The 15381-nt window shown below is 36.6% G+C and overlaps 1 protein-coding gene across 5 annotated transcripts in view; it reads right to left on the minus strand.

Moving 5' to 3' along the window:
- HNRNPR (heterogeneous nuclear ribonucleoprotein R) overlaps positions 1–15381 on the minus strand; it is a 33415-nt gene extending 18034 nt beyond the window's left edge. For 2 of the 5 annotated variants that reach the window (XM_049878230.1, XM_049878232.1), the window contains exons 1-5: positions 15288–15381; positions 11976–12141; positions 9580–9698; positions 8867–8974; positions 5826–5939 (exon numbers count right to left, since the gene is read on the minus strand). In XM_049878230.1, coding sequence (XP_049734187.1) covers positions 5826–5939; positions 8867–8974; positions 9580–9698; positions 11976–12132 — 498 coding nt within the window. In that variant the 5' untranslated portion in view covers positions 12133–12141; positions 15288–15381. Of the gene's footprint in view, positions 1–5825; positions 5940–8866; positions 8975–9579; positions 9699–11975; positions 12145–15287 lie in introns of all 5 variants that reach the window. The other 3 variants (XM_049878233.1, XM_049878234.1, XM_049878231.1) reach the window with 2 other exon arrangements.

The raw sequence follows: 15381 nt of genomic DNA on the forward strand, positions 1-15381 counted from the left end.
CCAGGCTCATATAAGCAACTGCTTACTCAACAGCTCCACTTGGATGTCTATGAGGTATCTAACTCATAACATGTACAGAACTGAATGACTGTTTTTCAACCATGCTAACTTGCTCCTCCCCAGTCTCCTTCATTTCAGTAAACGGCAACTCCTTCCTTCCAGTTGTTCAGGTCAAAAACCTTGAAGTCATCCTTGATCCCCTCTCTCTTACCCTGTATTCAGTCAACAAACCCTGTTAGATCTGCCTTCAAAATACCCAGAATCTGACTACCTCTCACGAGCTTCAACTATCCTATCAACCCTAGAAGTAAGTGTTCATTAACAGGAGATAGCACTAAAAGAAAGCTACTGATAAGATGTACCAAGACAGGAAATACACAAGAATAACTGGCATTAATTTTGACATGTATTTTTAGGTGCAGCTAAGTCTCTGGCCTAGTCTGATGACAGTATTTTTTTAACTTGAATATGTTCAACTTGAATACTTGAATATTCAAATATTTTAAAACTGTTCTGGGAAGCAAGTTGTTTTATATTTTTTCTATTAACGTAGTACAATGGTGCTTAATAATTACCCCTCTCACCATCTGTATTTTCTCCCAACCCATTAGAGACACATGTAAAGCAAAGAAAGAGCACACAGAATGGCACAAATATATATTGATGTATTACTTTATAGAACGCTCGTGCATGTATTTTTAGAATCGGACAGGAATGCCTCATTAAGCAAACCTAAAGTGAAAAATTTGTATTCTCAGGAAAGGTAATTTAAAATTTACTAATCATTTTCTAGAAAGAATTCACAAGCGCCAGCTCCTCATACTTTAAAGTATTATTTGAATGCTAAAAATCCTCCTTATGGATTTTCCATAAGAATACTGTTTTACTCTAGAAGAAGTATCAACAAATCTGTGGTCAGTAAAGTTCCCAGATTATAATCACTGGGGTCCATAACATAACCCTGGTGGGTTGCATAGAGGTTAAGAGCTACGGCTGCTAACCAAAAGGTTCGCAGTTCGAATCCACCAGGCGCTCCTTGGAAACCCTGTGTGGTAGTTCTACTCTGTCCCTTAAGGTCACTATGAATTGGAATCAACTTGAAGGCAGTGGGTTTGGTTTTTTGGTTTGGGGTCCGTAAAGAAACAGGCCATGTATCAAAAATACTTCTTTATCTGAGTAACAGAAGGTAGCTTCATTTCAAGATCAATTTAATTTAGGACTTAATAATTAAAGAAGGCTAAAAAGAAACAGTACTCAAAGACAAATCAATGAGTATCACTCCTTTTAAGGTTTTAAGCTTACTTTTTAAATAACTAAAATGAAATAGGAATATTTTCCTTTTATTATTAATCTGTTGGACCCTGAGTCATTCTGGCTCCATATGAGCTGTTAAGAGTAAGCACTCAGTCATGTGCAGGTAACCCTTCCCAACCCCCCGCCCCAGAATCAAGAGAATGTCATAAACACCGTAACAACAATTCTTGTTTTGCTTGCTAACCATCAAGGCTTGGAAAAAGGCCTGGCTGCCAATTATCCCTGCATTGAATACTTTAATGGTAACACAGGAAGCCCTATTAAAAAGGAAAAGGAATAGGATCACTAAGAGGAACCAGGCTGCTCAACTAGCTCTTGGGTATCTACTAGGGTTCTTCAATTATCCAACTGCTACTTAAACTTGCTATTTTGCAAACATTACCAGCTTCTTCTTATATATAATTCAATTCAAATTCTACAGTCATATACCTTTAAATCTCTGAAATATAGTGGTTCTGTAAAACCCCCATTAGTTATAACCCAAATTAGATCTCAAACTACCATGTCCTTTTAATTCTTCCAAAGACTATCAAACAAATAAGAATTTGTTATACAGCCACGACTACCAAAAATACCACATTTATGTTAATAAAAACAAAATAAAAAAGAACTTGTACCTTAAACAAAAAATATCCCTTGAAGTCTTCTTAAAACTAAACAATAGTTTAGCTGAACTAGTAAAGAGCGTCTGCCTCAAGCACTGTGCTCTTTTAAGAACTATCTACACAGGGTCAAACTGACCACAGCAACTCAACAGGTTAGATAGGAAACTTAGGGGCCAGTAAATCTATATCAACGGGGAGGAACAATTCATAAGAGTAGAGGATGGTTACATAACTTGAAAAATGTAATCAATGTCACCGAATTGTACATGTAGAAATTGCTGAATTGGAGTATGTTATGCTGTATATATCCTCAACAACAAAAAACTAAAGATAAAAACAGAACTTGCTTCCCAAAGCAGATTTACAACGCTAGCTGGAGAATATAAAAATACTACAACCAAACTAGGTCTGAAAGCCTAAGCACACTAAATAACACATTTCAAAATTAATACCTACTAACTATTTCTGTATAGACGCCCTGGTGGCACAAGAGTTAAGAGCTTGGCTATTAACCAAAAGGTCGGCAGTGTGAATCCACCAGCTGCTCCCTGGAAACCCTATGGAGCAGTTCTACTCTGTCCTATAGGGTTGCTATGAGTCCGAAATGACTAGATGGCAATGGGCTTTTTTTTTTTTTTGCGTGTTCTTGTATAGGGAGCCCTGATGGCTCAGTGGTTAAGAGCTCAACTGCTAGCCAAAAAGGTCGACAGTTTGAATTCACCAGATGCTCCACGAAGCAAAGATGTGGCAATCTGCTTCTGCAAAGAGTACAGCCTCGGAAACCCTATGGGGCAGCTCTACTCTGTCCTATAAGGTCACAATGAGTCAGAACTGACTCGGTGGCAATGAGCTTTTTTATTCTTATACTTTTCTCAATTCAGGACAACGTTTATCAATAATGCCTGTTAATAAGTGCTCGTTTACCGGGTTAATTTATGGTAGATTTTAGCTAAAGATGAAACTTCATAGTCTTCAAAACTTAATTTTAATGCTGCCAGTCAGACACTGACCCTTATTTCAACTTCCTCAATCAAGAGTTCAAACAGGCTTTAATGACTGTAGTAAAATACAAGAAAAAAATCAAAACCTCACATCAAAAATGACACCAATTAAAACTTACTTATTCTTTCAGTAATCCAGTACATTAAAAACTTATTTTTCTGACTTTTTAATACTTTAAATTTTAACAAGTATAGGCCAAATCTCACGAAATCTAGCTTTGTATTTATAGGAGGAATCCAAAAATTTATACTGAGATTTCGTTTTAACAAACTGCTTGTTAAGAGTGGCTTAGGCTGGTGATCTCATTATACGGATTTTGCTGCAACCGTATCTGCTGTACATAGAGATCTAATACATAATTTAGGAAAATGCATCTTTCTCCTAAAGAGGCAACGCAATATAAGAGAATGTACACGTGCTTTACAATTAACATATCAACTATTGGTTTTTAATTGGATACTTAAAACAATTTATCTTATTGTTCAAATGTCTCCAGTGAAATCTTATTTATAGTACTAGGAAACTCCTTATTGATATAAAGATAAAACAAGACTTCACTAATAAGTTCATTAATGAAACCACTTTAACGGGCTAAAAAAAAGTTCTTTCAATTATTATGAAATACATGTTGTCAGTTGTAGAGTCAATTCCAACTCATGGCAACCTCACGTGTACAGAGTAGAACTGCTCCACAGGGTTCAGGCTGTGACCTTTCAGAAGCAGATTGCCAGGCCTGTCTTCTGAGTCACCACTGGTGGGTTCGAACCGCCAACCTTTTGGCTAGTTGTTGAGCACTTAACTGTTGGCATCACTCAGGGACACCTATGAAATAGAGACAACCAACTAATTTTGCACCAGACTCTGTACAGAGCTTTGTGAAGAGCACAGAATTATTATAAAGACTTAACTCTTATTCCTAGGGTTTTGGAACTAAGATAAATGGAACACGAACAAGGATATCCCATCTTGAGTGGTATGCTATTAACCACTGGTTTTCAAACTGTTCTGATTTTGGAGGTGTTTCAGGAACTGCCTCAAGAACAAGAAAAAGTCAAAGGTGCAGTTCTATTTTTATCTATTCATTTTATATGTGGGAGTTACAATAAAAAAAAATCCTAATACTAAAACCAAAATTTAAAACCATTAGAAAAAATATACACGCTATAAAAGTTCAAAGAAAGTTGAATCATATTTTTGTATTGTTCAAGAACTAAAAGAAATACAAATGTAGATTCAAAAGGGTTCACAATAGATGTAGGACATCAAAGATGATGGATGTGGGGCGAGATTACAGAAGACACAAAGGTCAATCAAGATCGAAATATTTTTCGCTTGTTCACTAAGTTTCATTAATGACATTTGTTCATGCAAATGTCAAAGACGGCTCAACATCTCAATTCCAACTCTATCAATAACTACATAAATTAAATAATTTAGGTTAATTTTTAAGAAGCTCAAAGTAATTACACCTAGCTGATTCAGGTATCATGAAAAATAAAATGCTTAGGGTCCTTTTTAATAGTGCTAAATATTAAGAAATAGGATATTAACTATAATAATGTTAAAAAGTTCTGGGAACAAAGACCAATGAATATAAATTCCACCTACATAAAGAGAACGTAAAACTACAATTGGTTCTGACATAGATCTAAAGTTATATTAAATGATGACAACTTTGTATCCATTCACAAACTAAAAATACTAACTTAGCTTTTGGTTACCTGAAAGTTTTAGTTTTTAGGACGGTGTCATTTACAATAGTCTCAATAGCATTATTACTGTTTGCTTTAAAGAGGTGTTTGAGTAAACTTTTACAATTCCTTAGAACTCTAATAAAAATAAAAGCTACATAATATATCACCTAAATATTTAACTGGCATCATCATCTAAGGAAGCTACCCCGTATCACTGTTTCAAATAAAGTTCTATGAAATTACCGTTCGACATAGTTGAGATATTAAGTTACAATGCTATGACTTCAGTATTTAAAAAAAAAAAGGCCAGAATCAACTGTTCATCAAATATTGTGTCTATATTCCTGACATTTGCAAGGCACTGAATACATACAGTGGAGACACCAGAACAGAAAAGGTTCCTGTTGTATTCTGGAGCATGTTGTTATTAAAAAAAAAAATTTTTTTTTTTTTTTTGTTATTAGGTGCCGCTAAGTCAATTTTTGACTCCTAGCAACCCCATGTGACAGAGCAGAACTGCCCCATAGGGTTTTCTAGGCTGTATCTTTATGGCAACAGACTGCGAGGTCTTTTCTCCCACAGAGTGGCTGGGTGGGTTCAAACTACCAACCTTTCAGTTAGCAGCCAAGTTCTATTCTGGCACACAGTTTTCTCTATTTAAAAGATGAGAACAGGCTAGCATAAAGGCATACGGAGAAACCTTTATGAAGGCAGAAACAGAGGAGGAGTGGTTTCTTTGTTCAAGCATAAACCAATGTGCTCAACCTTTTATCTGATTCCACACGCGTCTCTTGTGCAACCCACTCCCATCAATAATTCTCTCAGTAAGTAATGAGGACCTTCAACGTAACCTTCTGCGAAGAATGGGACAGGGAATGGAGTGAAGACAACCACTGTTCAATTTACAGACATAAAAAAGGGCAGAATAAATTCAGCACTTCTCCCTAACTTTACCAAGCATTTAAAATGGCATGTTACTAGTAGCAGAGTTTTGGCAACCAGTTCCAAGAACCCTGCATTCCTTTGTAAGATGTTCAGGTATCTAGCACACATGTCATTTCCTTGCTCATGATAGCAGCAAAATACAGGCAGGTACCCCAAATAGTAATAACAGCAGCTACACTTTGATAGGAATCAAATATTCTCCCTATCATACACAAGAAGAGTTCATAAACTGGACGATTTTGGCAAAGAGCTGAAGAACACTTACCTCTGTTCCGATTCCAGGTTGCACACCAGAGTACACGCTGTCTGGTGGAGGACCACCATACTTCCTTTGTCCTGTGGTTACATCCAGAGTATAACCAGTCCTCTCAAGCAAGGCCTAAAGATAATCACATCTGATTATACTGGAATATTAAATCACACACAATCAATAGATCACTCTTTTCCAAAAGGTACCCCACCATAAAACTAAGTATTTTATAGTTAAGTGAAAAACGCCCCTCCCACTTTATTTTTACTGTTCCTTTCCATACATTAAAGTTATAGACAAACGAAGTCTCTCAGAACAGATCACTTTTTTGTTATGAGGAAGAAGTGAAAAACAGGCAAGGATTACTAAAAGTTCTACACAAACTGGCCCCATGCTACCTATTCGTACTTATGTACCATAGTAGTCTTCATTTTGCACCCCCTCTACTTCAATTCTGTGTGGCAGTTCTACTCTGTCCTACAGTGTCTTCGTAAGTTGGAATCAACTCAGAAGTGACAGGTTTGGTTTAGGTTCTACTTCAATTAGGAGCCCTGATGGCACAATGGTTAAGCACTCAGCTGCTAACCAAAAGGTCAGCGGTTTGAACCCACCAGTGGCTGCTCAGGCAAAAAGACCTGGCATTCTGCTCCTATAAAATTTGCAGCCTAGGAAATCCGAGGTTGAAATAAGGTTATACAGGGGTCGCTATAAGTCTAGATCGGCTCAATGGCACACGACTATTTCAATTAGACCTCTCTCCTTACTTGTCCCCTTTACATACCATACTTATATCCACCAGTGATTCTTCTCAGATAATATGTTCTCTATCCTTCAAAAACCAGTACGAAAACCAAACTCCTTCATGCAGCTTTCACCATTTACTATTACTCACACTCTTTCTACTGTACTTGAAGTTTCATAATTTAACCTTTGTTTGATCCCCATTTCATACTCCTGCTATACTGTAAGTTCCTTAAGAAATGAAACATTTCTCACACAGAACAAATTTAAAATATTTGGCAATTACCAAATGAGTATACACAGATTTTAAAAAATAAATAAAACCTGTGTTTTCCAATTACCAACTTTCCTCACAACATTACATTAGGTATTATGAAGAATCATACAAAAGATAATGTCTTTGCACTCAGAGAGTTTGTATTATAACTGAAGCAATATTTATATGAAAAGCCTACAGAACAAAAGATAAAATCAAGTAATAGAAAACAAAAAAGTACAGGCTACCTTGAAAGGGAGGTATTTTATACTCCAGATGTTTTAAAATTGTACAACGTCAGTGAGAACAAAAAATTTCAGATATCAAGTTCAGCAGTTTTCAAAAATGCATCTGGAGGAACTTTCAGATTCCACAGTGATACCTTAGACCCCTCAACCTACTACCTTTGATGCAAACAGAGCTGTTCCTACTTTTAAACATAGAAGTACATGCAATATACATAAAACATACATTATATATTTACATGTTATTTATAAACCACTAGAAAAGTTGTTTTCTTTTTTTTAACTTTAGCAGTGGAAACTTTGAAGTGAATCCTCCATGCAGTCCCACTATATACATATTCAAAAACTTTTCTATATATTATACCTATATACATATACAGGTATTTTATACTTAGTAATGGTTATAATTAAACTGCAATGATAAGACTTTTTAATTTGAAATATTTTATTTAATGTCTCCAGTGAATTACAGGTAGCTTTTATGTTTCAGACAGGAATTATAACTTGTAGTTTCTGGCATACAGCTAGGTTTTATAGAGCTTCTTTGTACCTCTCTCTCCAGTCTGAAAAATGGCAAAACTCCATTCTTAGAAAACTTTAAAATAATTAAATACGTGAAAATTCTAGTCTAAACACAAAGACTATAGTTAACCATCAGTATCCATTTCACAAAGCAATTAGGTTCACTTGTGTTTCACTGAAGCCCTACATTCAGCATTTAAAAAGTGTATCTAAATAGAAATAGTAATAATAGTAACGGGCCAGATTATATACTTCTTAATACATTCCTGACACCACTCTAACTGCACTGTTGTTGTTAAGTGCTGCTCAGTCGCTTCCAACTGAGAGCAACCCCATGTACAAAAGAAAACACTGTCCAGTCCTGCACCATCCTCACAATGGTTGTTATGCTTGAGCCCACTGTTGCAAGACTATGTCAATCCATCTCTTTCGATGACCCTCTACTTTACCAAGCGTCATGTCCTTCTCCAGGGACTGGTCCCTCCTGATAACATGTCCAAAGTATTTGAGACAGAGTCTCAACATCCTTGCTTCCAAGAAGCACTCTGGCTGTATTTCTTCCGAGACAGACTTGTTCATTCTTCTCGTGGTCCATGGTATATTCAATATTCTTCACCAACACCATAATTCAAAGGCATCAATTCTTCTTCAGTCTTCCTAATTCATTATACAGCTTTCACATGCATATGAGGCAATTGAAAATATCATGGCTTGTGAGTCAGTCGCACCTTAGTCCTCAAAGTGACATCTTTGCTTTTTAACACTTTTGAGAGGTCTCTAACTGCTCTACATATGTTAATTCATTTAGTCCTCAAAATAACTCATCAGTTGGCACTACTACTATCGCCATTTTACAAATAAATAAACTGAGGATAACAAAGGTGAATGAAAACTCAAAGGAGAACAGTTTTAACTAATGACACTTCTTTACCAAGAGAAAACAAAGTGGAAAGAAACTGAACCAAAAGCTTTTTAAAAAAAAGGGACATTACTGGATCAATCCAAGAAACTTATTATTGGAAGCATCAATAAAACACTTATCACTGATGAAACACAAATGAGGGAGAGTCTGAATTATGATTTTTCATCAAACGTAAATTTGGATGTTTATGCCAAGATTCTAATTCTTATATACTAACCAGAAGATATTTCCTCCTAAGCTATTACATTTCTGAATAGTACTTAAAAAACAAACAAACACCTCACGAAGCTGTAAAAACTCTAAAAAATATGAAAAGAAGCATTTTATCACTAAATTTAATTTCATTAAAACTATCCAACTCAAGTTTTACCTTGATCTTTGCTTCATCAGGGCCCTTTGTGGACTCTTGCACCTTGCTCCCCTGTTTCTCCCTTTGCCTGTAGGTCTTCATAACTCCACATAAAAACGCACTTTTGTTCTAGAACAAGCAAGTAATTCAAAAAAGTCACCAGTTATCTTTGAAGAGTCAAACACATAATTAAGCTTAAATTTCAGAAAAAAAATTTTAACAAAATACTTACTCATTCATTCAACAAAATAATTGCTATATGCCAGAGACTAGAGCAGACAGCAGTAAAAGACAGTCAAGGCCTCAGGGAGCTTACCTTCAACACTGGGAAAACAGTCTTCCATCTGCTGATATTTAACTGGATCTGGGCTATCTTTGCCAGATATTCTGAAACTATTCCTCCTACCTACATTATTTCCCTCCAAGATAAAACAGGATCAGATAAACAACCCAAAAATGTTAAGGCTCTGAGCAAGATGAACATGTAAAAACCTAACAGTAACAATCGTTTTAAGTTTCTGAAGTAACTTACCACACAGAGAGGGGGCAAGACTTCTACTATACACCTGAGCTTCTGCAAAAACCTTTGCTAGTAGTGTTTTTTTTAACTAATTTTTTAAGAAGCAGAGGTAGTCACAATCAAACAAAAAACCACTTCTCTACAGAAAAAAAAAGTAACAGTAAAACAATGTCAGGCCATTAATTGCTCAGACATTTCTGAATAACGACCTTACCTGAACATGTGATAAGTCACTCTCCTTGAACTGCTGTAGTACAGACAGAGCTCCTTCTTCATTAAATTCCCTGAGAGCATCAATTGCTCTTTCATCAAGATCGACATAAGCTACCAATCCTAAAAATTAAATTGAAAAGTAACATTATTGCAACAAAATGGCTAATCTAAATTGTCCTAACAATGTGTAATCAAGAATTATTATATTCAATACTATCACTAACAAATTACATTTTTACTTAACTATATGCATAAATGCAGCTATACCAGTATTATATAGAAAGATTGAGTATAAATATGAAAATAAAAGATAAAATGTCAACACCTATAAACAAGAACTTCAATTCCCATATTCTATATAAAAAAAAAAAATCCTAACCCCATTTCCCACTCCACGAAAGTTATATCTTAGAAGTTAAATTTGAAGTACACATTGTACTACAAATTTAGGACTAATAAATTATGGTTTATGTTACAGTAGTAAGAATACACTGTATTTCCCAAGGATCTGTCTTCAAATTATGATCTGCTGTTAGTTGTTCCTAACTTCCAAGTTTAACAACTAGTTACCCAGACAGAGGTGGGGGGGAAAAAAGAGAACCACTTTTACTAAATAATTCCTTCCACTCTCCAGTTAAGTGTCAAAAGCTTTCACTTTTAGCACCAAAGATAAATTGAAATGTATTTATCTGAGCATCTATTTTGCTGCAGTCAGAATGTGGAAAGGCAAAAATTTAAACTCTTCTACAAATGCAAGTGCAGCTTGATTAATCAATTTTGAAAGTTATATTTTAAGACATTCTTTGTTCTTCTGAGGTGACAAGCTGAGATTAAAATGTTGTGGTATTCACAACACTGTCAAAATGGCAATCTCTTCCAAAAGGTATTAAGGACTTGACTAAAGACTTACAGGTAAACTATATGGACAATATATGCACTGCATTCTATACATGTAGTATATTTAACTGCACACAGAACTTTTCCTTAAGTTTAAAACAATTCCATAACAATCTAAGTTTGTGTTATATCTATATATATGTATAAAAATGTATTTCAGAATTGATCCAATGTAAAATGGAAATATTTGGCATATTTAATCCCCCAAGTCCATATGAACTAACATCCAAAGTGACTCCATTTTGAAAAAGCCAAAAAAAACTTTATTCCATACAGTAAACAGATTTTAAATAAATGCAATGCCACTTGCAAAGTTACTTATATACTAAGAAAAATGTTGCCATGCTTTAAGAGCTCAAAATGAGCATGCCCAAATAACTGAGTTTCCTTACTTGAATATTCCATACCACCACCCAAGGCCACAACTCAGGACACCCATCAATCCACTGTCAATCCACACCTACACCCAAACCATGAGCCTCTCGTCAATAACAAAACTCTACAAGAGAGCGTCTCTAAGCAGAGCACTGCCAATTCTCAATGGCAGAATGTCACAACAAGTTCCTGAGGACTGATTTTCAAATGGGACCATCACCCAGGAATCATTTTTAAAAGTCATTTTAGTGTCTAAAATTATCCTAAGCTTCTCAGATTAAAAAAAAAAAAATTTTAAGAACAAAAATAATAATAATACTTTGTTACTACTGTACTTAAGACACATATGTGAGACAATTCGATTCTCTCTCCCAGAATCTGGATAAGCACAGCAAACAAAGAGGAAGAAAGTTTCCATCTATGGCCCCAAACGGGGAGGACACATTTATTTATGAACAACACTCCCTAAGGGTAAATATTTCTCTCCCTCTTTAAAACTGCAAATCACTTACAACCAACCATATTAAGATGTTCAAATTTGCTTAAGCACTTAACCATGGGACTTCTGGATTTAAAAAAAAAAAAAAAAAAAGGCAGCTGTTAACACAACGAACACTTCCAATTACTGAGAGATGTGGATTACTGTCTATTAGAAACTAGACAGGTCACAAACTCTTAAGGAGTCTGACATTTATTATCATTACAGGCGATACATCTAACTATTCCTCTTTTACTATGCCACCTAATCAGACCTAAGCTGATTTAACAATCACTTTAAGAAGCTGAAAGTAGAAAAGTAAAAGCAAAATGATGACTGATTTAGATTAAGAAAAAATGCAAAATTTGGTATGCTGAAACATACATTTTAATTGGTGATAAATCTAAGACAAATTGATGTACTATTCTGAAAACAACTAAGACTGCATATTCAACACTAAGGAGGCTTCAAAATAATGAAATAAGAACATCAAAGTCAAACCCAGTATGCCCTAAATGAAGGGAAAGTAACAAACATTCAGCTCTACATATCAGAAACAGTATTATTTAACCTTAAAAATCTATAAAATTCAAAGTGGTTTGCCCTCGCTTTCATAACCAGTCAGAAACAAGAAATGCATATTATACCTGTCTGAAATATTTCATCAAGTCTCTCTGCCACCTTCTGTGGGAGGCCTGCCTCTATCAGTGTCTTGTAGTGTTCTGTGTGAGTTACACTGGAAGTATCCATTGGTTCTTCCTCTTCTTTTAACTGTACCGCATTACCATTCACCTGATTAGCCATTTTATTATGCTGCTGGAAAAAATTCAGGAGCTATATTACATTAAGCCAGAAATAACTAGGTTGTAGGACAATGCATGATTTATCTAAACTAATTTGAATACATGCTGCTAATAACCTCTATCAAAGTAATACTTTATGCCTTTTGTGATGTATCTAACCTAAATTTGCAATAATAACCCTGTGAAACCATAGAAAATGTACATGGAAGCATTATATCTTTAAGTAACTTCATGTACACTTGGTTAAACAAAGGCTGGAATTTATCGATGATTATTATTGATGATAGGATCGCTGATTAACAAAAGCAGCTGTTGTGTCCTGGTGAGCATATCAACAAGTCACCACAAAATTCTAAAAGTCCCTCAAGCTCTCAATTCTTAAAACAGTTTTTAGAAGTTTGGTTTACAAACAAAATGAACATCCACAGACCACTTAATCAAGGTTTTTAAGGATTTCGAATTTTCCTAGCTCTGCTTTGAATCCAATAAATGCCCTGTTGTCTCTAGTTCAACATGGTGGTCGTTTGGGTTTTCTCCACCTCACTTAAAAGAAAACACAACTTGTTGTTAATTTTTGTTCTAAAATTAATTTGCTATTCCCGTTCACAGATTTAAAAGAAAAAATGACCAAGATTAAAAGCTAAACAATTGTTTTAAGTCCACATAAAATAAAAAGTGAGCTACAGTTGAGGTTACTTCTTTAAAAAAAAAAAAAGTATACGTTGAATTTTTTCATTTCAGTAAAATAAAGCTGCAAAATATTTTTGAAGAATGGACAGCTAACTTCTTTCAAATAGTTTCAATAAGCATTACCTAATTAGGATAAACTTAGGTCATATTTCTAAGGTTAACCCTACCAAAAATGTTGTATGTTCAGCCATTAAAGTAATGCTAAAATCTACTTCCTGAAGAGAGAGAGAGAGAAAATAAAACCATACAAGGCCAGTCTCCACACTGCCTCAGAAGACAGAATTGAGGTTAAAGGGCATCTCTGTCTGTGGTGAAATTAGAATTTGATGAAGATAACAGGCAGCAGAGTAAAGACACTGCAACACAAAATGGACATGAAAGTGGATCTCAGGAAAAAGCCTACTTTTCTTGATGAAACTCAAGATAGCTAGTCAGCTATAAAGAAATATGCAACACTAAGACACGTAAGATAACCACACTTCCAGTGCAGTTTTCTGACTTAAAACAACTTCTTTCCATTTCAAAGTCCACCGATATTTAGTTGAAGTTAATGAAAGGGGAAGACCAAGAGTGCAAGGAAGTAACAGAGAAGGAAAAAAGGAAAATGCAGAAAAAGTTACTCTAAAAATGAGATAAACAGTATCATGACTTCGTATGATTACAAAACGTAAGATTTGTTAGCCCTCTAATGTCCATATACAGACACAGACTTTGTGGTTAAACTCTGAATGGATAAATGTTCCTCAAGGCAAGCCTCAAATTTTGATAAACTAGTAAAAATGAAAACATTCAAAACTGCACACTTTTTATCAAGAAACTGCTTACTGCTTATTGTGTAAGATGAAAAGGTTTACGGATTAATACGAAGATGCACCCTAAAGTCCAAAATCTCCTTGTGAAAATATCGTTGTTTTCCCACGCTCCCCCACTCCCAAAATACAACCATAAGATCATCAGAACTCAAATGTTCTCAGTATCACAAGACTCTTATAGCACTGCACCTTGGAATACTATTAATCACAGAAAGGAAGCAAATTTTTAACAGAAAAAATTCAATGAAAATCTGTTAAGGTGGTACTGTTTTAAAAGTATGTGTAAAAGCAAAAAAGACAAGTTGTGTATTAAGCACAAGATAGAAATATTCATGACTACTATTTAATTGCAAAGGCTCTACAAGTTGATACTGAAATTGAAATAATTTTCAAAAAGTTTTTGTAAACTTTTAACAAAAAAAAAATACTTTAATTAGATTCCGGAAAAATCAAACCTTTCAGATCAAGGAAAAACCTTTCTTGAGGCCAAATACAAAGTGCTCATTTACAAAAGACTTTCATATCATATGAGACCATTTAAAACTCTTGTGTCAATTGAACACAATGCCACACAGCCAAACCATAGTTCTGGATGCAGCAAATATACTAATATGACCGGAGTCATTGGATCTAAATATTGTTGCAAAAAGTAGAAATTAAAATAAGATTTAAAAGGACTGCTGGGAGATTTGGAAAATCAGCACTAGACCCTCCCTTTTTCTGAACATCTCTGTGCAAAACTCTTCATGTTAAGAGACAAGCTTTAAAAGAACCAGCGAAATGGAAACTAACGGTTATCTCATGGCTTAGGAGGGTCAGTCCCTTGTCTGACTCATGAGAACGTAAATTCAGCCTCTTGAGATAGCAAAAGTCGCAAACAGGTAGTGTGAGAGGGCTGAACCTTTCAAGAACCCCTTGGCTTCAATTTTTAAGTTTTGGCAACACGGTTACTACCGTATTAGAAAAAGAATCGCCTTTCCAATTTAGTGCGCCTATGACATTCTCAGAATTACACATCTTAGGCGCCGCTCGTAGCCTAAGTTTTACGGCCTCTAGTAGTCATTTTTTCCTTCAAATCTCGGTTCCCAGCATGCAGGATGGGGGAGGGGAGACGCTTCCCACACAAATCGGCCCTCCAGTTTCCGCTCACACTAAAGTTTTCTCCGGGCTCAGGTAACCCCGGGATTTGCATCCCGCCCGCTGGCCACCCCACCCCCTCACGGCCGTCCCGAGCATCAACACAGCCCACTCGCGGCCAGGCCGGCCGAGACGTGAGCGAAGCCGCTCCAGTGGGGAGAGACGCTGTGGCCGCGAACGCCGCAGGTCCTTCGCCGGACGCGGCCGCATGGAGCGGCAGACCGAGGCGGGAAAAACGCGGCCGACTCGGCAGGACGTACAGACGGCGCCCGGCGGGCCGGACCGTGGGACGGTGGTCGGAGTAGGATGAGCGAAGTCAGAGAAGAGCCTCAGCGGGGCTAGGCCCACAGCAGCTCGGCCGGACCAGGCCGAAGCCGCCCCCAGCCCGTCCCCACCCCCACCCCGGGGCCTCGGAGCGGAAAGCAAACAGGGGACATGGCGCCGAGCCCCGGCAGGACCGAGTCGGGTCAGATCGGGGCTCCCGGCCCCTCCCCCCACGGGCCGGCGCGAGACTCACCAGGGCAGAGCAGGGGCCGGCGGCCGGGCCCGTGAGAATCAGCGCGAGGCGCTTTGAAAACGACTAGAAATGGCGCGCGCGCCACCCCCTCCCC

This window comes from Elephas maximus, chromosome 3 (genome assembly GCF_024166365.1).
Source record: "Elephas maximus indicus isolate mEleMax1 chromosome 3, mEleMax1 primary haplotype, whole genome shotgun sequence".
In the NCBI taxonomy this organism is placed as follows: domain Eukaryota; kingdom Metazoa; phylum Chordata; class Mammalia; order Proboscidea; family Elephantidae; genus Elephas; species Elephas maximus.